Below are 23,606 nucleotides of genomic sequence, written 5' to 3' on the forward strand. Positions count from 1 at the left end.
TAATTTTAGTTTTCTTTTAATAAATCTGATAGATATAAACAAGGTTTCTGCCAAAGCACAACATGCAAAATCTCAAATCTTAATTTCTTCTTTAACTAATTTCTTGTAAAAGTTAAATCCTTGTATTTAAGAGCCACTGACAAGTCCCAAATTATCTGAAAAATCTGAAAATGAGATTTTTATCTAGATTTGTTAGGTGAATGAGGCCTAAAGTAAGTGTTCAGAGATATTTCTGACCAGAAATAAGATGGACTGATGTCTGAGTTTTGCAAGTGTCTGACACATAAGCCACTCGAAAAAATTTCCAAGGAGGGTTAGGTTTTGTCTTGATGTAAAATCCCGAGTCCGGCTAGTCTGAGACTGAGACGAGAGTAAAAATGCTCGAGTCTGAGACAAGACCAAGACTTTCAAAATGTGGTCTCGAGACCAAGACCAGTCTCGAGTACTACAACACTAGCAGCTATCATCTTAAAAATTACTGCTCAAGAGTCTGCTTCCACTCTGTAACAGTCTGACCAGATGCAGGACAGAACCACTTCCCTTGACTTGTGTGTGACCAGTGCTCTTGTTTTTGGGCTGACCACCGTTCCACATTGATAGTGGTAGCTGTCTTTGATGTGCCGTTTCTTGAGTGGCTCTCCTCTGCGCGCTCCTCATCCTCAAGTGCAGCCTTCTTCAGCCTCCATTTTCTATGGCGATTTGAAGAGTCTGCTGACTGGTTGGATGATGATGGTGCTGTTGCTGATGAGAAAGGCACCATGCATTGAGGATGCAAAGCTGAAGGGGTGTATTGTTGAGAGGGGTATGGTAATGGCTGAGAGGTCCAGCCTGGGTAAAGGGGTGGTGGTGTGTTGTACATCCATGGGCCAAAAGGTGAGGGTGGTGGCATGAAGCTCTGTGGCTGTGAGCAATAATCAGGATATTGGGCCGGTGCAGTGCTTAATGAGTATGAGGCAGAAGATGATGTTTGTGAAAGTGGTCTCTGCTCATAGGATGGCCAGGCCGAACATGGAGCTGGGGGATGCTGACTCTGCTGGTGGGAGGGGTTAGTGAGAGAGTCAGATCTAGCACCAAGATCTGGATCTGACAGATAGTCCTGTGCTATGATTATTCTGTTGGCACGGGCGAATGACTGCCTCACCCTTGCGATTTTCTGGCTCCTGAAACTCCATGCACAAGTGTCCATGCTCTACAGGTGCTGTAGGGAGTGGTTTTGGCTTTGGCATGGGTTCCTTGGCCACAGATATATTCTGAGGAAGTTGTACACCTTGCAGTAACGAGTCCCTGCCGGCTCTTTTTTGCCTTTCATGCAACCTGGGAAAATGCAATACAGAGGAGTTTTGAGCCATACAAAGCCATTACAGCAATGAAAAATGGAGAAAATCAAAAATGTATCTCACCAGGAAGAAACAGTGGTGGTGTTGATGGTAACTAGTACCAAGTTGGTCTGGCCCTGAATTGCCTGGCTGTCCTCAAGCAGCTGTTTAATATGGCTGTATGTTTGGACAATGGACTGTGGTATGGGCAAGGTTTTATCCTTGCAGTCCTTTGGACGATTTCTTGCCTGTTGGTATTCCTTGCACAGCTTGATGCACACACACTCAGAGACTCTGTTGGTGTCTGGTCTTTGGGCTGCCTGGCCATGGGTCATGAACAATCTGAATGAAAAGACAATGTGTTAAATACAACAAAATGCACAAAGCAGGTCTGTAACTTTGATTAAACATGCTTTGCATAAATCCTTATCAACTGTTTAATGTCCATCCATTATTGATTGCAATCTGTCAGAGTTTGTTATCAAATTCTTTTAATACATGCAACATTGATTGTTAATTATGTAATTCACCTCTCAGCTGCTTGTTGACCTGGAGCAGAGCCACTGCGCTTCCTGGAAGCTCTCCACGGCCCTGGAAGGGTCTTCTTTTTACTTTTCAGGGTGTATTTGGTGGGAGATTTGTCCATGGGATGCAGAAGGAAATACAATCGCACAATCTCATTTACTTCTCCAGCTGATAAGGCTGTGATTGTGCGGTTGAGGCTGACAAGAAACTCCGCCAAGTTGTCAACATCCTCCCACCCTGGAAAGCCCCTTGCATCACATCTGCTATCCTAAAAAGTGAGGACAGAAACACAACGCTGTTTTTTCTACACTCATGGAAATTAGTCTTGGTCTCAGTGTATAGACACTTAAGATCTGCAGTTGTGCAGTATGTACATAACTATCTTACATTTTTGGTGAGATTTTCTGGTCATTTTAATCAAATATGGATCACAATATCACTGAATGACAATTAGTTTTACTACCTGCTGTGATGTGCAAGGTCCACTTGTGGCGTCGTTGCCAGGACTGTCAGGACCGGAGGGGACTGTGAGAGACTGAGACATATGTGAGAGGAAAGTAGTTAAAAGAAAAGGCAGTCACAAATTGCAAAATCCACTGGTTTATGAATGTTGAACCCAAAAAAGACAAATTCTAACATCAGCTCAGGTATTATGGTAAGTATTTTTCTCTTTACAGGTGTTTTGATAGCTAGTATTGCCAGTGAGTAATCTTTCTTTCAACAGGTAAGTATTTTTCTCTTTACAGGTGTTTTGATAGCTAGTACTCCCAGTGAGTAATCTTTCTTTCCACAGGTTAGTATTTTTCTCTTTACAGGTGTTTTGATAGCTAGTATTGCCAGTGAGTATTCTTTCTTTCCACAGGTAAATATTTTTCTCTTTACAGGTGTTTTGATAGCTAGTACTCCCAGTGAGCAATCTTTCTTTCCACAGGTAAGTATTTTTCTCTTTACAGGTGTTTTGATAGCTAGTATTGCCAGTGAGTAATCTTTCTTTCCACAGATAACCATGTTTCTCTTTACAGGTGTTTTGATAGCTAGTACTCCCAATGAGTATTCTTTCTTTCCACAGGTAAATATTTTTCTCTTTACGGGTGTCTGATAGATAGAACTCCCAGTAAGTAATCTTTCTTTCCACAGGTAACCATGTTTCTCTTTACAGGTGTTTTGATAGCTAGTACTCCCAATGAGTATTCTTTCTTTCCACAGGTAAATATTTTTCTCTTTACGGGTGTCTGATAGATAGAACTCCCAGTAAGTAATCTTTCTTTCCACAGGTAAGTATTTTTCTCTTCACAGGTGTTTTGATAGCTAGTATTGCCAGTGAGTAATCTTTCTTTCAACAGGTAAGTATTTTTCTCTTTACAGGTGTTTTGATAGCTAGTACTCCCAGTGAGTAATCTTTCTTTCCACAGGTTAGTATTTTTCTCTTTACAGGTGTTTTGATAGCTAGTATTGCCAGTGAGTAATCTTTCTTTCCACAGGTAAGTATTTTTCTCTTCACAGGTGTTTTGATGGCTAGTATTGCCAGTGAGTACTCTTTCTTTCCACAGGTTAGTATTTTTCTCTTTACAGGTGTTTTGATAGCTAGTATTGCCAGTGAGTATTCTTTCTTTCCACAGGTAAATATTTTTCTCTTTACAGGTGTTTTGATAGCTAGTACTCCCAGTGAGCAATCTTTCTTTCCACAGGTAAGTATTTTTCTCTTTACAGGTGTTTTGATAGCTAGTATTGCCAGTGAGTAATCTTTCTTTCCACAGATAACCATGTTTCTCTTTACAGGTGTTTTGATAGCTAGTACTGCCAGTGAGTATTCTTTCTTTCCACAGGTAAATATTTTTCTCTTTATGGGTGTCTGATAGATAGAACTCCCAGTAAGTAATCTTTCTTTCCACAGGTAAGTATTTTTCTCTTCACAGGTGTTTTGATGGCTAGTATTGCCAGTGAGTACTCTTTCTTTCCACAGGTAAGTATTTTTCTCTTTACAGGTGTTTTGATAGCTAGTATTGCCAGTGAGTAATCTTTCTTTCCACAGGTAAGTATTTTTCTCTTTACGGGTGTCTGATAGATAGAACTCCCAGTAAGTAATCTTTCTTTCCACAGGTAAGTATTTTTCTCTTCACAGGTGTTTTGATAGCTAGTATTGCCAGTGAGTAATCTTTCTTTCAACAGGTAAATATTTTTCTCTTTACAGGTGTTTTGATGGCTAGTATTGCCAGTGAGTAATCTTTCTTTCCACAGATAACCATGTTTCTCTTTACAGGTGTTTTGATAGCTAGTATTGCCAGTGAGTATTCTTTCTTTCCACAGGTAAATATTTTTCTCTTCGAGCCAAGGTAAACACATATTCAAATAGTGACCATAACTAATTCATGTTTTATAATATTAATGCTGCTCCTGTAGTCAGTGCACCTGAGGTGATGTGGAGGGTCCAAAATCAACAACTGGAGTCTGAGGAGATGACACGTCTGGGTGATCTTCTCTCATGAGGGCTACAGGTTGGTTTTCAGCCAGAATGTCAGATGGGTCACTCATGGTGGCATCAGGATAGTCGTCCTCCTCAACTTCATCCTGCATGTCTGGCAGTGTGATGTCCAGTTCCTTGTGGGGTTGCGGTTGCAGCATGTCTCCTCTGCCAGACTGAGCCAGCAGATACTCCACAGCGATGTGCTCATCTATCGACGACAGGCAACATGTGAAAAAATTTGAAAAAGAAAAGAATGTATGTCATTCAAAAAAATAACACAATTTTTCATTCTAATATACAAGAACAGGGAGAGATGTTTGTTTGTTGTTGGTAATATCATCTTCTGTAACATCTCACCAGTCGGTCTCCCGGGTGGAATAAACTCTGGAATGAGTGACTGGCCAAGAACTCGATTACTGAGGGAACTGAGGTTGCACATGAGGCGGACATCATAGAGTCTGGAGTGCGATGCACTTCTTAGATGCACAGCTTCCCGAGCACGGTTGATGTTCCATCGGGACCCCCCCTCAAGCATGTACATTTGTGTGTGCATCGCATTGGATCTCCATCCTGCAAAATACAAACAAACAAAACACATGATTAAGATCAGTGAAATCGTGGCATTCATTCAATGATGTGCATAACTATAATGCACCACTATCAATGAACAGGACTATTTATTTTGATTCACCTGGAATGAAGGTACACTGGTGGCGATGAAAACTTTCAACAGAAGAGGACCCCCTGCCACATCTCAGCACATCCAAAACCTTGTCTCCCTTCTGCACACCTGAGCCAAGTTTGGTATAAAGCTCAATGCCGGGAGGATCTTGGATGCATGGCAAGTGCTTCTGTTGCACCTCCCACACATGTGTCATGCTGTCCGGGTTAATTAACCGCAAACCCGATGTGTCCGTCAGTTCCCACATGGATGACAACAAGCCCTGAATTGAGATTCTTGTTTCCTCCACCCCTCGAGTTCTCCTCCTGCAGTGCCTTGCAAGTTCCTTGGAGCTGATGCTGGACAGAACTTGTGCTTCAGTTGGGGGATGACCACCATGTTTCCTCTTCAGCTCTGACCGCTTGGCATCCTTCAGACGACTGATGTCATCCTTGTCCCACTCAAAAATACAGCTGGACAGCTTTGAGCAGAAGGTCCCATAAAGCGGATGGTGCTCCGTGGTGAGACCAGATGTAAATCTCCGCATGAAATGGAAGATGTCCAGCCTGACCTTTGTGCTCCATGGCCGAAACAAAACAAGGACCGGTGGTTCACCTGAATGGAAGAACAAGAGGGCCCGACATTTTTTAATAAGAGCATATCTACATCTCCAATGTGTTTTATGGAAATCAGCATCTGACCATAAATACAAAGTATTACTGAATGTATACCATTTAAAAATACGACATCGTAAGAAAAGTTACGGATCTGACAAACCTCTCTCACTGCAACAGTCTCGATCAACGTAAATGACCTCTGGTTCTGGCTCCCCAGCATCCCTGTAGCGCTGAACAATCCCTTGGCACATTTCATCCAGGCCAGCTCCTTCTGCAGTAGTCAGCACACAGTTGAGTATCTGACCACATTCATTGCTGACATTGGTCATCCAGGTAGCTGTGTCTGAAATGTTGCCAGCCAGTTTCTTAGTGATCTGGGGAAAAAGACAATATTTCAGTGTCACAGTGTTATGAAGGAAAAATTATGATTGATGATAAAACAAGATTTTTCAAAGTTAACATAGATTTGCCAGTACCTTTTTAGTGGAGTCGAGCTTCAAGATTCTGCCATATGTTGAAGTAATGACACCTTTCATCTCATTGAGATGACCCACTATTTCATTGGCATGAACTGACTCGAACCACTGTGCCAGCGGGAGGGGGTTAAAAGGTGGTGGCTGCTGGTAATGGGCTTCCACACTCTGCGTTAGAGTACTCCTCTTCTTATGAAGCTCACAGTCAGACAAGTACTCAATGGTCCGCCTTGCCCACTCCTCACTGTGTGCTTCCTCTAATGCCTGCTGGAGGTAGCTGGAGCTGTTTCCCAGAGTTCGAGGCTTAAGCAGAGTCACACACTTCCTGTCCAGGGCAAGTTGTGTTGTTAAAACTGCAGGAAACTTGTTTCTGTGTGCAGGGTCTAACTGGCTTAATACCTCTGAACTCCAGGGACAAACAGGGATCACACATCTACTGCATCTGGGATAGTCACCACCAACCAAGTAATATCTTGAGTCAACATCAATTACCTCCCTTACTTTGGTGTAAATCCCCGAGTGGTGCATTTTTGCGTTGCACTGATGGCACTTGAGAGGAATGCCCCACATGCGCATGGGTGCCCACAGAAACATTCGCTGCATAAAGTACTTCCCTGGATCAGGTGCTGCAGCTGTCAGCTTTGGTGGATTGGGTGGGTTGAACCAGTTCTGGGTGAACTGTTGCCTCAACTGTCCAGTGGGCTCATACAGGCACTGGGCAATCCACTCCCGGTCAGCTGGTTTGATGACCCGCAAGAAATGGCTGGGGAGAAAACTCACCCAGTTAACTTCAGGTGGCCTCAAATATGACCATGTGGCAGGGGGAGGAGAAGGGAGAGGAATATGTTGAGCCAATTTTGATGGCAGCTGTCGTGGCTGTAGTGGCGTTGGTGGGGGCGGCTGTAGTGACGTTGGCGGGGGTGGCTGTAGTGGCGTTGGTGGGGGCGGCTGTAGTGGCGTGGGGGGGGGCGGCTGTAGTGGGGTTGGTGGAGGCGGCTGTAGTGGGGTTGGTGGAGGCGGCTGTAGTGACGTTGGCGGGGGGGGCTGTAGTGGCGTTGGTGGGGGCGGCTGTAGTGGCGTGGGGGCGGCTGTAGTGGGGTTGGTGGAGGCGGCTGTAGGGTTGGTGGAGGCGGCTGTTGTGGCGTTGGTGGGGCCGGCTGTAGTGGCGTTGGTGGGGCCGGCTGTAGTGGCTGCAGTGATGGACGCGTTGTGGTTGTGGTGGCAGTGAGGGACGTTGTGGGTGTGGTGGCAGTGTATGTTGTGAATGTTGTACTGGTGATAGTGGTAGTTGCTCGTGTGAAGCATTACACACACTGCTTTCCACAAGATGGCCTTCTTCAATGTGGAGAAGCAGCCCAATTGCACCACTGACCTTTTTCCCACACAGGTCACAACTCTCCTCTGCATGAAAGTCAGATAAATGTTCAGTGAACTGTTCAACATTAACATCCTCACTACAAAGAGAACATTTTATATTTTGAGAAGCTCCTGAGCTGCTCTGTGCGGCTGGGTCTGCCGGGGGTCTCCCTGAGCTGCTCTGTGCGGCTGGGTCTGCCGGTGGAGTCACTGAGCTGCTTTGTGTGGCTGGGACTGCCGGGGGTCTCCCTGATCTGCACTGGGCGGCTGGGTCTGCCGGAGGAGTCCCTGAGCTGCTTTGTGTGGCTGGGACTGCCGGGGGTCTCCCTGAGCTGCTCTGTGTGGCTGGGTCTGCCGGGGGTCTCCCTGAGCTGCTCTGTGCGGCTGGGTCTACCGGGGGTCTCCCTAAGCTGTTCTGTGTGGCTGGGTCTGCTGAAGCTCTCCTGAACTTGAGCTGCTCTGTGTGGCTGATGAGCCTGTCTGCAGAGCAGACCGGGAAAATAAAGTTTACTTTTCTCCTTAGCATTATCACAGGTTTTAACTTCATCATAAAATTTAGTGGTTAGTGCAAGTACTAAGGAAGCAAAACAGATGTGAAAACAATGAATTTTCATTTTCAATATGGGAACTGCAGATCAGAAAAGTTCACACAATATTTTATGACACTGCCATTTAACAAGAATATCTACACTAAATAAAAAAGATCATCACTTACCCTATGATATCCACACCTGCAAGGAATTCTTTTACCAAAGATGTCATATTCACGGACTCTCTGGTTGAAAACAGGAGTTAATGGACAAGCGTCAATGCGCTGAATGACAGCTTTCCACCTCTTGGCCCCTGGCTTCTTGCCTGTTGAAAACCGGTATTTGCCTTGGGCATACAGGGATAAGACACCTGCCCAGTATTCATCTGGTTTTCCTGTCTTCGTCATTTCTAGAACTGTAAGGCACAGTGTGAGACTCAAAGAGCAAAAATAGATTGTATTTTTCTCAACAGTTAGCATGTACAGGTATATGCAGTTAATTATTTCACTGTAATGCACTGACTGAACATCAAGAACAGCAAAACTTTTTCAACCACTATTGCTCTGCAGTGCACCCTCTAGAAAAACATAACTGAAAATGTACCGTTGATCTGTAGAAGTTGGCTGTATAAATGTCTGGTGGGCACACTACCAACACGGACCTCAGCTCTGCACAGTAACAACACACAGAAAGTGGAATAATGAGAATTAAGTGTATGATTACAGTATGAATGGAATTGAATAGATTTTATTGTATATATACCTGGGCTGAACAATTTGAGAAAATAATCAAATTGCAATTTTGTCCCCCAATATTGCAATTGTGATTTGATATGCAATTATTTCTGAAGTTCCTAATCTTATTTATTTTCCAACAAACACAAGCAATAAATCGTTCTATACTATAACAATACAATTTTAGGTAAAACAATTTTTAAAAATATCCAATTGTGATGATTTATTCCTATTGCATGAATTCTTGTGCTGAAGGGAGTGATAATTTTCATGTCAGTCTCATATTTGATTAGAAAACGTACAAAAATAAAGAAAGTAGGATTTTTTGTAGGACTATTTATTTAAAAAACTGCACTTGGATGATTGCATGGCATGTAATGCATAATATCTTTGCTGCAGAAAAAGGTTTTAAACGGGTAATTTCAAGTCAAAGAAGCTTTGCACCTACTGCGATTTAATCTAATTTGTGATTAACTGCCCAGTCCTAATACACACATATGTCAACATTACAAAATCTGGAAGCGGTTTTTCACTTCAAATTACTACTGAAGACCAGTGGGAGACATATTCACGCCAAGACAATTGGGTTTTACAATGATATATGCCAGCATAGACTGCCAAATGTTTGCTTTTATTATATAGATGACGGTATGATAATTAAATAAAATGTACGTACGTTAGCTTAAAGTAAGCGGGAGTGTAAACGCGCCTGACAACAAACTTAACTACGGACGGTTAACGTCACAAATACGCTCAAACTACGAACTATATCGACATATAAATACCAAGAGCAGCTATTGAAATACAAGGGAATACATAAACTTGATGTTTTACTACTGAAACATACCTTTTATCGGATCGCGAAGGACTCTCTAGCCGTCTTTAAACTTCCCGCAAAGTTGTCCGCTCGTCGGAAGACGCGGCACTCTCTGATGACGTCACATCCACACGCTCTTTTACCCCGTTTTCCGCTTCTGTTAGGACTGTTAGGACTTGGTTAGGACTTGGTCGGTAAAGTGTTAGGAATTGTTAGGAAATGTTTCGAATTGTTAGGAATTTGTTAGGAATTGTTAGGATCTGCCAAAGCAGGCCATTCGCTGGCAGGTACGGCCAAAAATGGGGCAAAAGGGACTGCCATGAGGAGGGGAAAAAGGAAAAAGGAGGGGGAAAGGGGAAGGGGAAAAAGGAGAAGAAGAAGGTGGGTTTCATACACACCTTTCGTGCTTTTCTGTATAAAAATATGAATGTAGCCTTTACATTAACTTCTTCCTCAAAATTTTACAATAAAAGTATTTCTCTTTTTATGTATCCTTTTACTTGTGTTGTTATTCTTTGAATAGTTTTACAGATTAAGAACTTCATAAACAATAAAGTTATTGAGGAGTACTGATGAGATTCAATGGGAACGACAAGAGAAGTATAGCTGTCAAAAACAAGTTTATTATTATGATTATTATTATGCCTTATTGGAAATGACAGCTACATCACTCAAACACAAGAAACAAACTATTACACCATTAAACTTCTATTATATAACAGATACAAAAGAACACTATTTATTATATAAATGATACAAATTCAATATTGTACATATATACAGAACATTAGGTAACACTTTATTTGAAGTTTTATTCATAAGACTGACATTATGCTGTCATAATCATGACATGACACCTGTCATTAACATGAATAGGGCTTCATGAATTTTGCCATTAAGCGTCATTTGCTAAATTATGACACCTTTACCACAAATTTCAAATTATCGTGATTATGCCTTCCGAAAAAATGTCAATTTTGCGGTAAAGGTGTCATAATTTAGTGAATGACACTTAATGGCAACATTCATGAGGCCCTATTCATGTTAATGACAGGTGTCATGTCATGACTATGACAGCATTATGTCAGTCTTGTGAATAAAACTTCAAATAAAGTGTTACCGAACATTAACTAACATGACCAAGACCACATTATCCGAGACCAAGACTTGCCCAAGACCAAGACTTGCCCAAGACTTTTGGGAACCGAGACCGAGACATGACCAAGACCAGGACCAGAAAAATCAATTTTAAAAAAGCATGCCACAGTTAAAGCGCGTTCTCTCTTTAATTTTAGTTTTCTTTTTAATAAATCTGATAGATATAAACAAGGTTTCTGCCAAAGCACAACATGCAAAATCTCAAATCTTAATTTCTTCTTTAACTAATTTCTTGTAAAAGTTAAATCCTTGTATTTAAGAGCCACTGACAAGTCCCAAATTATCTGAAAAATCTGAAAATGAGATTTTTATCTAGATTTGTTAGGTGAATGAGGCCTAAAGTAAGTGTTCAGAGATATTTCTGACCAGAAATAAGATGGACTGATGTCTGAGTTTTGCAAGTGTCTGACACATAAGCCACTCGAAAAAATTTCCAAGGAGGGTTAGGTTTTGTCTTGATGTAAAATCCCGAGTCCGGCTAGTCTGAGACTGAGACGAGACCGAGTAAAAATGCTCTCGAGTCTGAGACAAGACCAAGACTTTCAAAATGTGGTCTCGAGACCAAGACCAGTCTCGAGTACTACAACACTAGCAGCTATCATCTTAAAAAAATTACTGCTCTAGAGTCTGCTTGCACTCTGTAACAGTCTGACCAGATGCAGGACAGAACCACTTCCCCTTGACTGGTGTGTGACCCGGGCTCTTGTTTTTGGGCTGACCACACGTTCCACATGGATAGGGGTAGCTGTCTTTGATGTGCCGCTTGAGTGGCTCTCCTCTTGCTGCTCCTCATCCTCAAGTGCAGCCTTCTTCAGCCTCCATTTTCTATGGCGATTTGAAGAGTCTGCTGACTGGTTGGATGATGATGGTGCTGTTGCTGATGAGAAAGGCACCATGCATTGAGGATGCAAAGCTGAAGGGGTGTATTGTTGAGAGGGGTATGGTAATGGCTGAGAGGTCCAGCCTGGGTAAAGGGGTGGTGGTGTGTTGTACATCCATGGGCCAAAAGGTGAGGGTGGTGGCATGAAGCTCTGTGGCTGTGAGCAATAATCAGGATATTGGGCCGGTGCAGTGCTTAATGAGTATGAGGCAGAAGATGATGTTTGTGAAAGTGGTCTCTGCTCATAGGATGGCCAGGCCGAACATGGAGCTGGGGGATGCTGACTCTGCTGGTGGGAGGGGTTAGTGAGAGAGTCAGATCTAGCACCAAGATCTGGATCTGACAGATAGTCCTGTGCTATGATTATTCTGTTGGCACGGCGGGGGCGAATGACTGCCTCACCCTTGCGATTTTCTGGCTCCTGAAACTCCATGCACAAGTGTCCATGCTCTACAGGTGCTGTAGGGAGTGGTTTTGGCTTTGGCATGGGTTCCTTGGCCACAGATATATTCTGAGGAAGTTGTACACCTTGCAGTAACGAGTCCCTGCCGGCTCTTTTTTGCCTTTCATGCAACCTGGGGAAAATGCAATACAGAGGAGTTTTGAGCCATACAAAGCCATTACAGCAATGAAAAATGGAGAAAATCAAAAATGTATCTCACCAGGAAGAAACAGTGGTGGTGTTGATGGTAACTAGTACCAAGTTGGTCTGGCCCTGAATTGCCTGGCTGTCCTCAAGCAGCTGTTTAATATGGCTGTATGTTTGGACAATGGACTGTGGTATGGGCAAGGTTTTATCCTTGCAGTCCTTTGGACGATTTCTTGCCTGTTGGTATTCCTTGCACAGCTTGATGCACACACACTCAGAGACTCTGTTGGTGTCTGGTCTTTGGGCTGCCTGGCCATGGGTCATGAACAATCTGAATGAAAAGACAATGTGTTAAATACAACAAAATGCACAAAGCAGGTCTGTAACTTTGATTAAACATGCTTTGCATAAATCCTTATCAACTGTTTAATGTCCATCCATTATTGATTGCAATCTGTCAGAGTTTGTTATCAAATTCTTTTAATACATGCAACATTGATTGTTAATTATGTAATTCACCTCTCAGCTGCTTGTTGACCTGGAGCAGAGCCACTGCGCTTCCTGGAAGCTCTCCACGGCCCTGGAAGGGTCTTCTTTTTACTTTTCAGGGTGTATTTGGTGGGAGATTTGTCCATGGGATGCAGAAGGAAATACAATCGCACAATCTCATTTACTTCTCCAGCTGATAAGGCTGTGATTGTGCGGTTGAGGCTGACAAGAAACTCCGCCAAGTTGTCAACATCCTCCCACCCTGGAAAGCCCCTTGCATCACATCTGCTATCCTAAAAGTGAGGACAGAAACACAACGCTGTTTTTTCTACACTCATGGAAATTAGTCTTGGTCTCAGTGTATAGACACTTAAGATCTGCAGTTGTGCAGTATGTACATAACTATCTTACATTTTTGGTGAGATTTTCTGGTCATTTTAATCAAATATGGATCACAATATCACTGAATGACAATTAGTTTTACTACCTGCTGTGATGTGCAAGGTCCACTTGTGGCGTCGTTGCCAGGACTGTCAGGACCGGAGGGGACTGTGAGAGACTGAGACATATGTGAGAGGAAAGTAGTTAAAAGAAAAGGCAGTCACAAATTGCAAAATCCACTGGTTTATGAATGTTGAACCCAAAAAAGACAAATTCTAACATCAGCTCAGGTATTATGGTAAGTATTTTTCTCTTTACAGGTGTTTTGATAGCTAGTATTGCCAGTGAGTAATCTTTCTTTCAACAGGTAAGTATTTTCTCTTTACAGGTGTTTTGATAGCTAGTACTCCCAGTGAGTAATCTTTCTTTCCACAGGTTAGTATTTTTCTTTTACAGGTGTTTTGATAGCTAGTATTGCCAGTGAGTATTCTTTCTTTCCACAGGTAAATATTTTTCTCTTTACAGGTGTTTTGATAGCTAGTACTCCCAGTGAGCAATCTTTCTTTCCACAGGTAAGTATTTTTCTCTTTACAGGTGTTTTGATAGCTAGTATTGCCAGTGAGTAATCTTTCTTTCCACAGATAACCATGTTTCTCTTTACAGGTGTTTTGATAGCTAGTACTCCCAATGAGTATTCTTTCTTTCCACAGGTAAATATTTTTCTCTTTACGGGTGTCTGATAGATAGAACTCCCAGTAAGTAATCTTTCTTTCCACAGGTAACCATGTTTCTCTTTACAGGTGTTTTGATAGCTAGTACTCCCAATGAGTATTCTTTCTTTCCACAGGTAAGTATTTTTCTCTTACGGGTGTCTGATAGATAGAACTCCCAGTAAGTAATCTTTCTTTCCACAGGTAAGTATTTTTCTTCACAGGTGTTTTGATAGCTAGTATTGCCAGTGAGTAATCTTTCTTTCAACAGGTAAGTATTTTTCTCTTTACAGGTGTTTGATAGCTAGTACTCCCAGTGAGTAATCTTTCTTTCCACAGGTTAGTATTTTTCTTTACAGGTGTTTTGATAGCTAGTATTGCCAGTGAGTAATCTTTCTTTCCACAGGTAAGTATTTTTCTCTTCACAGGTGTTTTGATGGCTAGTATTGCCAGTGAGTACTCTTTCTTTCCACAGGTTAGTATTTTTCTCTTTACAGGTGTTTTGATAGCTAGTATTGCCAGTGAGTATTCTTTCTTTCCACAGGTAAATATTTTTCTCTTTACAGGTGTTTTGATAGCTAGTACTCCCAGTGAGCAATCTTTCTTTCCACAGGTAAGTATTTTTCTCTTTACAGGTGTTTTGATAGCTAGTATTGCCAGTGAGTAATCTTTCTTTCCACAGATAACCATGTTTCTCTTTACAGGTGTTTTGATAGCTAGTACTGCCAGTGAGTATTCTTTCTTTCCACAGGTAAATATTTTTCTCTTTATGGGTGTCTGATAGATAGAACTCCCAGTAAGTAATCTTTCTTTCCACAGGTAAGTATTTTTCTTCACAGGTGTTTTGATGGCTAGTATTGCCAGTGAGTACTCTTTCTTTCCACAGGTAAGTATTTTTCTCTTTACAGGTGTTTTGATAGCTAGTATTGCCAGTGAGTAATCTTTCTTTCCACAGGTAAGTATTTTTCTCTTTACGGGTGTCTGATAGATAGAACTCCCAGTAAGTAATCTTTCTTTCCACAGGTAAGTATTTTTCTCTTCACAGGTGTTTTGATAGCTAGTATTGCCAGTGAGTAATCTTTCTTTCAACAGGTAAATATTTTTCTCTTTACAGGTGTTTTGATGGCTAGTATTGCCAGTGAGTAATCTTTCTTTCCACAGATAACCATGTTTCTCTTTACAGGTGTTTTGATAGCTAGTATTGCCAGTGAGTATTCTTTCTTTCCACAGGTAAATATTTTTCTTCGAGCCAAGGTAAACACATATTCAAATAGTGACCATAACTAATTCATGTTTTATAATATTAATGCTGCTCCTGTAGTCAGTGCACCTGAGGTGATGTGGAGGGTCCAAAATCAACAACTGGAGTCTGAGGAGATGACACGTCTGGGTGATCTTCTCTCATGAGGGCTACAGGTTGGTTTTCAGCCAGAATGTCAGATGGGTCACTCATGGTGGCATCAGGATAGTCGTCCTCCTCAACTTCATCCTGCATGTCTGGCAGTGTGATGTCCAGTTCCTTGTGGGGTTGCGGTTGCAGCATGTCTCCTCTGCCAGACTGAGCCAGCAGATACTCCACAGCGATGTGCTCATCTATCGACGACAGGCAACATGTGAAAAAATTTGAAAAAGAAAAGAATGTATGTCATTCAAAAAATAACACAATTTTTCATTCTAATATACAAGAACAGGGAGAGATGTTTGTTTGTTGTTGGTAATATCATCTTCTGTAACATCTCACCAGTCGGTCTCCCGGTGGAATAAACTCTGGAATGAGTGACTGGCCAAGAACTCGATTACTGAGGAACTGAGGTTGCACATGAGGCGGACATCATAGAGTCTGGAGTGCGATGCACTTCTTAGATGCACAGCTTCGAGCACGGTTGATGTTCCATCGGGACCCCCCCTCAAGCATGTACATTTGTGTGTGCATCGCATTGGATCTCCATCCTGCAAAATACAAACAAACAAAACACATGATTAAGATCAGTGAAATCGTGGCATTCATTCAATGATGTGCATAACTATAATGCACCACTATCAATGAACAGGACTATTTATTTTGATTCACCTGGAATGAAGGTACACTGGTGGCGATGAAAACTTTCAACAGAAGAGGACCCCTGCCACATCTCAGCACATCCAAAACCTGGTCTCCCTTCTGCACACCTGAGCCAAGTTTGGTATAAAGCTCAATGCCGGGAGGATCTTGGATGCATGGCAAGTGCTTCTGTTGCACCTCCCACACATGTGTCATGCTGTCCGGGTTAATTAACCGCAAACCCGATGTGTCCGTCAGTTCCACATGGATGACAACAAGCCCTGAATTGAGATTCTTGTTTCCTCCACCCCTCGAGTTCTCCTCCTGCAGTGCCTTGCAAGTTCCTTGGAGCTGATGCTGGACAGAACTTGTGCTTCAGTTGGGGATGACCACCATGTTTCCTCTTCAGCTCTGACCGCTTGGCATCCTTCAGACTGATGTCATCCTTGTCCCACTCAAAAATACAGCTGGACAGCTTTGAGCAGAAGGTCCCATAAAGCGGATGGTGCTCCGTGGTGAGACCAGATGTAAATCTCCGCATGAAATGGAAGATGTCCAGCCTGACCTTTGTGCTCCATGGCCGAAACAAAACAAGGACCGGTGGTTCACCTGAATGGAAGAACAAGAGGGCCCGACATTTTTTAATAAGAGCATATCTACATCTCCAATGTGTTTTATGGAAATCAGCATCTGACCATAAATACAAAGTATTACTGAATGTATACCATTTAAAAATACGACATCGTAAGAAAAGTTACGGATCTGACAAACCTCTCTCACTGCAACAGTCTCGATCAACGTAAATGACCTCTGGTTCTGGCTCCCCAGCATCCCTGTAGCGCTGAACAATCCCTTGGCACATTTCATCCAGGCCAGCTCCTTCTGCAGTAGTCAGCACACAGTTGAGTATCTGACCACATTCATTGCTGACATTGGTCATCCAGGTAGCTGTGTCTGAAATGTTGCCAGCCAGTTTCTTAGTGATCTGGGGAAAAGACAATATTTCAGTGTCACAGTGTTATGAAGGAAAAATTATGATTGATGATAAAACAAGATTTTTCAAAGTTAACATAGATTTGCCAGTACCTTTTTAGTGGAGTCGAGCTTCAAGATTCTGCCATATGTTGAAGTAATGACACCTTTCATCTCATTGAGATGACCCACTATTTCATTGGCATGAACTGACTCGAACCACTGTGCCAGCGGGAGGTTAAAAGGTGGTGGCTGCTGGTAATGGGCTTCCACACTCTGCGTTAGAGTACTCCTCTTCTTATGAAGCTCACAGTCAGACAAGTACTCAATGGTCCGCCTTGCCCACTCCTCACTGTGTGCTTCCTCTAATGCCTGCTGGAGGTAGCTGGAGCTGTTTCCCAGAGTTCGAGGCTTAAGCAGAGTCACACACTTCCTGTCCAGGGCAAGTTGTGTTGTTAAAACTGCAGGAAACTTGTTTCTGTGTGCAGGGTCTAACTGGCTTAATACCTCTGAACTCCAGGGACAAACAGGGATCACACATCTACTGCATCTGGGATAGTCACCACCAACCAAGTAATATCTTGAGTCAACATCAATTACCTCCCTTACTTTGGTGTAAATCCCCGAGTGGTGCATTTTTGCGTTGCACTGATGGCACTTGAGAGGAATGCCCCACATGCGCATGGGTGCCCACAGAAACATTCGCTGCATAAAGTACTTCCCTGGATCAGGTGCTGCAGCTGTCAGCTTTGGTGGATTGGGTGGGTTGAACCAGTTCTGGGTGAACTGTTGCCTCAACTGTCCAGTGGGCTCATACAGGCACTGGGCAATCCACTCCCGGTCAGCTGGTTTGATGACCCGCAAGAAATGGCTGGGGAGAAAACTCACCCAGTTAACTTCAGGTGGCCTCAAATATGACCATGTGGCAGGGGGAGGAGAAGGGAGAGGAATATGTTGAGCCAATTTTGATGGCAGCTGTCGTGGCTGTAGTGGCGTTGGTGGGGGCGGCTGTAGTGACGTTGGCGGGGGTGGCTGTAGTGGCGTTGGTGGGGGCGGCTGTAGTGGCGTTGGTGGGGGCGGCTGTAGTGGGGTTGGTGGAGGCGGCTGTAGTGGGGTTGGTGGAGGCGGCTGTAGTGACGTTGGCGGGGGTGGCTGTAGTGGCGTTGGTGGGGGCGGCTGTAGTGGCGTTGGTGGGGGCGGCTGTAGTGGGGTTGGTGGAGGCGGCTGTAGTGGGGTTGGTGGAGGCGGCTGTTGTGGCGTTGGTGGGGCCGGCTGTAGTGGCGTTGGTGGGGCCGGCTGTAGTGGCTGCAGTGATGGACGTTGTGGTTGTGGTGGCAGTGATGGACGTTGTGGTTGTGGTGGCAGTGGATGTTGTGAATGTTGTACTGGTGATAGTGGTAGTTGCTCTTGTGAAGCATTACACACACTGCTTTCCACAAGATGGCCTTCTTCAATGTGGAGAAGCAGCCCAATTGCACCACTGACCTTTTTCCCACACAGGTCACAACTCTCCTCTGCATGAAAGTCAGATAAATGTTCAGTGAACTGTTCAACATTAACATCCTCACTACAAAGAGAACATTTTATATTTTGAGAAGCTCCTGAGCTGCTCTGTGCGGCTGGGTCTGCCGGGGGTCTCCCTGAGTTGCTCTGTGCGGCTGGGTCTGCCGGGGGTCTCCCTGAGTTGCTCTGTGCGGCTGGGTCTGCCGGGGGTCTCCCTGATCTGCACTGGGCGGCTGGGTCTGCCGGAGGAGTCCCTGAGCTGCTTTGTGTGGCTGGGACTGCCGGGGGTCTCCCTGATCTGCACTGGGCGGCTGGGTCTGCCGGAGGAGTCCCTGAGCTGCTTTGTGTGGCTGGGACTGCCGGGGGTCTCCCTGAGCTGCTCTGTGTGGCTGGGTCTGCCGGGGGTCTCCCTGAGCTGCTCTGTGCGGCTGGGTCTACCGGGGGTCTCCCTAAGCTGTTCTGTGTGGCTGGGTCTGCTGAAGCTCTCCCTGAACTTGAGCTGCTCTGTGTGGCTGATGAGCCTGTCTGCAGAGCAGACCGGGGAAAAATAAAGTTTACTTTTCTCCTTAGCATTATCACAGGTTTTAACTTCATCATAAAATTTAGTGGTTAGTGCAAGTACTAAGGAAGCAAAACAGATGTGAAAACAATGAATTTTCATTTTCAATATGGGAACTGCAGATCAGAAAAGTTCACACAATATTTTATGACACTGCCATTTAACAAGAATATCTACACTAAATAAAAAAGATCATCACTTACCCTATGATATCCACACCTGCAAGGAATTCTTTTACCAAAGATGTCATATTCACGGACTCTCTGGTTGAAAACAGGAGTTAATGGACAAGCGTCAATGCGCTGAATGACAGCTTTCCACCTCTTGGCCCCTGGCTTCTTGCCTGTTGAAAACCGGTATTTGCCTTGGGCATACAGGGATAAGACACCTGCCCAGTATTCATCTGGTTTTCCTGTCTTCGTCATTTCTAGAACTGTAAGGCACAGTGTGAGACTCAAAGAGCAAAAATAGATTGTATTTTTCTCAACAGTTAGCATGTACAGGTATATGCAGTTAATTATTTCACTGTAATGCACTGACTGAACATCAAGAACAGCAAAACTTTTTCAACCACTATTGCTCTGCAGTGCACCCTCTAGAAAAACATAACTGAAAATGTACCGTTGATCTGTAGAAGTTGGCTGTATAAATGTCTGGTGGGCACACTACCAACACGGACCTCAGCTCTGCACAGTAACAACACACAGAAAGTGGAATAATGAGAATTAAGTGTATGATTACAGTATGAATGGAATTGAATAGATTTTATTGTATATATACCTGGGCTGAACAATTTGAGAAAATAATCAAATTGCAATTTTGTCCCCCAATATTGCAATTGTGATTTGATATGCAATTATTTCTGAAGTTCCTAATCTTATTTATTTTCCAACAAACACAAGCAATAAATCGTTCTATACTATAACAATACAATTTTAGGTAAAACAATTTTTAAAAATATCCAATTGTGATGATTTCCACTCCTATTGCATGAATTCTTGTGCTGAAGGGAGTGATAATTTTCATGTCAGTCTCATATTTGATTAGAAAACGTACAAAAATAAAGAAAGTAGGATTTTTTGTAGGACTATTTATTTAAAAAACTGCACTTGGATGATTGCATGGCATGTAATGCATAATATCTTTGCTGCAGAAAAAGGTTTTAAACGGGTAATTTCAAGTCAAAGAAGCTTTGCACCTACTGCGATTTAATCTAATTTGTGATTAACTGCCCAGTCCTAATACACACATATGTCAACATTACAAAATCTGGAAGCGGTTTTTCACTTCAAATTACTACTGAAGACCAGTGGGAGACATATTCACGCCAAGACAATTGGGTTTTACAATGATATATGCCAGCATAGACTGCCAAATGTTTGCTTTTATTATATAGATGACGGTATGATAATTAAATAAAATGTACGTACGTTAGCTTAAAGTAAGCGGGAGTGTAAACGCGCCTGACAACAAACTTAACTACGGACGGTTAACGTCACAAATACGCTCAAACTACGAACTATATCGACATATAAATACCAAGAGCAGCTATTGAAATACAAGGGAATACATAAACTTGATGTTTTACTACTGAAACATACCTTTTATCGGATCGCGAAGGACTCTCTAGCCGTCTTTAAACTTCCCGCAAAGTTGTCCGCTCGTCGGAAGACGCGGCACTCTCTGATGACGTCACATCCACACGCTCTTTTACCCCGTTTTCCGCTTCTGTTAGGACTGTTAGGACTTGGTTAGGACTTGGTCGGTAAAGTGTTAGGAATTGTTAGGAAATGTTTCGAATTGTTAGGAATTTGTTAGGAATTGTTAGGATCTGCCAAAGCAGGCCATTCGCTGGCAGGTACGGCCATCACAGCAGCGACATCTGATGGTGTAGCAGCTACAGATTTCTCCATCATTGATTCATCTGACCTTTCCTTTGGGGAAGAAGTTGATTTAATTGCTTTCCTGGACAAACTAAAGAACTGCAAGAAGCAGATTTAAATAAGATGATGTTTAACTAGGCCTGCCTGCAGATTTAGCTGGGCCGCTGAAAAACCCAGAGAATGGACCCAGCCAGGTGTGATTTATTAGTGATGTCAATGTGTGTTAGACCAGCAGCACCGTTGCTAGCATCCTGGCTAACAGTTTCCCTTATTTTGGAGCAGAAAAGTGTATCAAACTATAATTCTGTCTGATGTTATAATTGTCAAGTCCTGTCACTTTCTAACCCCTTTTCACCACTGTTCCAAACATTTTTGCCACCTTTATTGCTACTTTTAACCCATTTATTCCACTCTTCCACCAATTTTTCACACTTTTAACCCATTTTCTCAATTTTTTGCTACTCTTAACTGAGTTTGCCAGCCTTATTGCAATCTTTAACTGTATTTCATCTGTACAACCTTTTTGCCACTATCAACAAATTTTCTAGACTTCTTTGCAACTGTTAACCAAATTTTGTCTCTTTCAACCAGTTTCCCTCTCCTTTGCTGCCTGCTGTTTGTTTGTACATAGCCATTCTGATGCTGAAGCATCTGTCTAGCCATAAAGCAACAGCTATCAGGAGGAGGAATTATTTTTCTGTCTTTAGAGTTGCTGCACTCGCTGTGAGCAGGGTTCGAACCTGCGCGGGGAAACCCCATTGGATTTCGAGTCCAACGCCTTAACCTCTCGGCCATCACAGCTCTTTTTCTCAGGTGTTTACATATAATCATCCAGCTTAGACATTATGGTCTGAGTGCTTTCCCTATTATAATTCTTTTCCTCGTTCCTAATGCATCTGTTTTCAGACGTTACCTGGAGCTCACAACTTTCTCCTTAAATCTACATACTCAACCTGTGCAGCAATCCGGGTGTGCGCCGTCCAACCAACAATGTGCAAACTTGCACACTGCATGCAGGTCTGGAGTACTGTGCTGTGCTGCACAGCACAGTGCAGCTGGAGACTCAAGATCATAAGATGAGTTGATGCTGGAATAGTATGTGAAATGGATTATTTTGCCTGTCTGGGGTTGATTTGCTATTCATTTTGACATGTTTCTATGATTTTTTTTCGCTTCTAACGTGAGTGACTACATTAGGGGAATGTAAAGATGTATGTTTTCCCTAAATCATGCCTGGTTTCATGTGAAATTGTGTGGTCTTCCACCCCAGAACATTTCTAAATGATGTCGTAGTAGCTTTGTCATACACTGACATCCTGGTGACCTGTAGCTTGTGCCACAGGTCATCAGTGAGATGTAATGTTGAGTCTATGCACTGGATTGTATTTAGTAGTTCAGATTGATCTGCTCCATGTGGAATAATGCAGACCTGGTGGAAAGCAAAGTAGAACTTGTAGGATGGATGACGGACAGGCGCACATATAAAGGAATTAAAAAGACTAACAAGGAAGGCAGCAGTTTGCTTGTGTGCCTAATGAGCAGTAGATGCAGAATATGTGGAAATAAGAGGTCATGTTTTCTGCTCAATGTCAGTCTTGCCTTGATTTCACTGAGAACAGGAGTCAAACCTGCATGAGGAGAGCCCATTGGATTTCAAGTCCAACACTTTTATCTCTCAGCCATCACTGCTCTTGATCCGCATATTAAGAAAGCAGCCAGATCTATCAATAATGGTGAGTGCTAGTGTTGAACATCTTATTAAAAAAAAAATGAATCCTTGAATGTATTTAAAAGCCACTGACAAGTCTGGAATTACTTTTAATATCTGAAAATGAGATGACCGGTCTTAATGCAAAATCCCAAGTCAGTCCGAGACCAAGATAAGACCAAGACATTCATATGTGGCCTTGAGACCGGTCTCAAGTACTACAACACTAGTGAGTGCCAAGGTCATACTCTCTCCACAAACTGTGGAGTAACTCCTAGAAAAGCTCCTGACTTGCTTGTTTACAGCTGTCCTGCACAGTAGAAAATCTTCTAACAGTTTTGGTCAATGGAAATGCTGGGGATGTGAAAATGCGCAGGAGTTGGCTGTGAAATTTTAGGGTAAAAGTCAGGGTGAGAAACTCAGCTGTTTGCATTCACACATGCAGGTCACTCAGGCATCTGTACATTTGGCTTAAAGCTCTGTTTATTCAATGATAATAATACGCTTTTTCGGACAAGTTCTTCACTGTAAAAGTCCCTACTTTTGCGTTGTTTGAATGTTTTTGTTTTGAAATAGCCATATCAGGAAATGGAGCATTTTCAGTTTCAGAACAGACCAACTAATCAGAAGAGACATGAAACTTAAAACTAAACAGATTTAGTGGCAAGATGCTGAGAACTGAACATACAGGGCTTTTTAAAGCATCTACCTGTGCGCTGAACAGAGCTGAGTATTATTGCATTAGAGGGAGAAGTGCTGTTGTGGCCCTTGATCACTTTTAATGTTGTACTACTACAATATTTTACCATTACTGCAGATGAGGGGCTTGGTAGGTCTTGATCTTTGACTTTGTTCCTCTAAAATATAGTCAGTGTATCCTCATGTCAGTGTGGACATTAGAGCAAAGTTTGAAGGATGGATGGATGGATTAATAGATCTATGATTGGGTGGATGGGCTTGGTAGGTCTTGATCTTTGACCTTGTTCCTCTAAAATATAGCCAGTTTATCCTCATGTTAGTGTCGACATTACGGCAAAGCTTGAAGGAAATCCATTGAAGCATTCTTGAGTGATCATGTCTTTAAAAATGTCAGAAAAAAATGTTTCTGGCCCTGGGCTGTTGCTGAGGCATAAATACCAGGACAAAATCCAGATCACCTCTAGTAAAATGTTTAAGGAACTCTTAAGATATTATAATAAAACAAAAATCTTCCGTGACCAATGATTTCTGATAAAAAGAG

General features: G+C 42.8%; 3 protein-coding genes, 1 long non-coding RNA gene and 1 other non-coding gene across 5 annotated transcripts; all 5 read right to left on the bottom strand.

The window, feature by feature from the left end:
• Positions 1–986: 986 nt before the first annotated feature.
• LOC121519884 lies at positions 987–7,361 on the bottom strand. The gene is made up of 10 exons (XM_041802983.1): positions 6,060–7,361; positions 5,744–5,957; positions 4,997–5,581; positions 4,663–4,875; positions 4,251–4,513; positions 2,305–2,376; positions 1,847–2,109; positions 1,401–1,658; positions 1,142–1,314; positions 987–1,033 (listed from the first exon to the last, which is right to left on the bottom strand). The coding sequence occupies exons 1-10, from the start codon at positions 7,359–7,361 to the stop codon at positions 987–989; spliced, it is 3,390 nt and encodes a 1,129-aa protein (XP_041658917.1).
• A 5-nt stretch (positions 7,362–7,366) lies between these two features.
• On the bottom strand, positions 7,367–9,585 carry LOC121519660. The gene is made up of 4 exons (XR_005992728.1): positions 9,524–9,585; positions 8,546–8,610; positions 8,128–8,357; positions 7,367–7,457 (listed from the first exon to the last, which is right to left on the bottom strand). It is a non-coding gene; the product is annotated as an uncharacterized LOC121519660 (long non-coding RNA).
• A 1,686-nt stretch (positions 9,586–11,271) lies between these two features.
• Positions 11,272–17,397, bottom strand: LOC121519885. Its single transcript, XM_041802984.1, has 9 exons — positions 17,323–17,397; positions 16,828–17,124; positions 16,513–16,726; positions 16,075–16,350; positions 15,031–15,293; positions 13,097–13,168; positions 12,640–12,902; positions 12,194–12,451; positions 11,272–12,106 (listed from the first exon to the last, which is right to left on the bottom strand). Exons 1-9 carry the CDS (start codon positions 17,395–17,397, stop codon positions 11,272–11,274), a joined length of 2,553 nt encoding a protein of 850 aa, XP_041658918.1.
• Positions 17,070–20,438, bottom strand: LOC121520696 (uncharacterized histidine-rich protein DDB_G0274557-like). Its single transcript, XM_041804272.1, has 4 exons — positions 20,377–20,438; positions 19,397–19,461; positions 18,979–19,208; positions 17,070–18,227 (listed from the first exon to the last, which is right to left on the bottom strand). Exons 3-4 carry the CDS (start codon positions 19,198–19,200, stop codon positions 17,622–17,624), a joined length of 828 nt encoding a protein of 275 aa, XP_041660206.1. The 5' UTR covers positions 19,201–19,208; positions 19,397–19,461; positions 20,377–20,438; the 3' UTR covers positions 17,070–17,621.
• A 939-nt stretch (positions 20,439–21,377) lies between these two features.
• trnas-cga lies at positions 21,378–21,459 on the bottom strand. Its single transcript has one exon. It is a non-coding gene; the product is annotated as a tRNA-Ser (tRNA).
• Between the last annotated feature and the right edge of the window lie 2,147 nt (positions 21,460–23,606).

Source organism: Cheilinus undulatus, linkage group 13 (assembly GCF_018320785.1).
Source record: "Cheilinus undulatus linkage group 13, ASM1832078v1, whole genome shotgun sequence".
Classification (NCBI taxonomy): Eukaryota; Metazoa; Chordata; class Actinopteri; order Labriformes; family Labridae; genus Cheilinus; species Cheilinus undulatus.

What these genes read in the sequence shown, in the direction of transcription:
- LOC121519885 (XM_041802984.1), bottom strand. Translation starts at nt 17,397, where the DNA reads ATGCGCATGTGGGGCATTCCTCTCAAGTGCCATCAGTGCAACGCAAAA. An exon ending in GACCCTCCACATCACCTCAG is followed by an intron (nt 13,169 to 15,030) that starts GTGCACTGACTA and finishes CATATGTCTCAG; the next exon opens with TCTCTCACAGTCCCCTCCGG. An exon ending in GGTCAACAAGCAGCTGAGAG is followed by an intron (nt 12,452 to 12,639) that starts GTGAATTACATA and finishes CTTTTCATTCAG; the next exon opens with ATTGTTCATGACCCATGGCC.
- LOC121519884 (XM_041802983.1), bottom strand. Translation starts at nt 7,361, where the DNA reads ATGCTTCACACGAGCAACTACCACTATCACCAGTACAACATTCACAAC. An exon ending in TCCACCCGGGAGACCGACTG is followed by an intron (nt 4,514 to 4,662) that starts GTGAGATGTTAC and finishes TGTCGTCGATAG; the next exon opens with ATGAGCACATCGCTGTGGAG. An exon ending in GACCTTGCACATCACAGCAG is followed by an intron (nt 2,110 to 2,304) that starts GTAGTAAAACTA and finishes CTCACTTTTTAG; the next exon opens with GATAGCAGATGTGATGCAAG.
- LOC121520696 (XM_041804272.1), bottom strand. Translation starts at nt 19,200, where the DNA reads ATGACGAAGACAGGAAAACCAGATGAATACTGGGCAGGTGTCTTATCC. An exon ending in GCAGGTGTGGATATCATAGG is followed by an intron (nt 18,228 to 18,978) that starts GTAAGTGATGAT and finishes ACTTTCATGCAG; the next exon opens with AGGAGAGTTGTGACCTGTGT.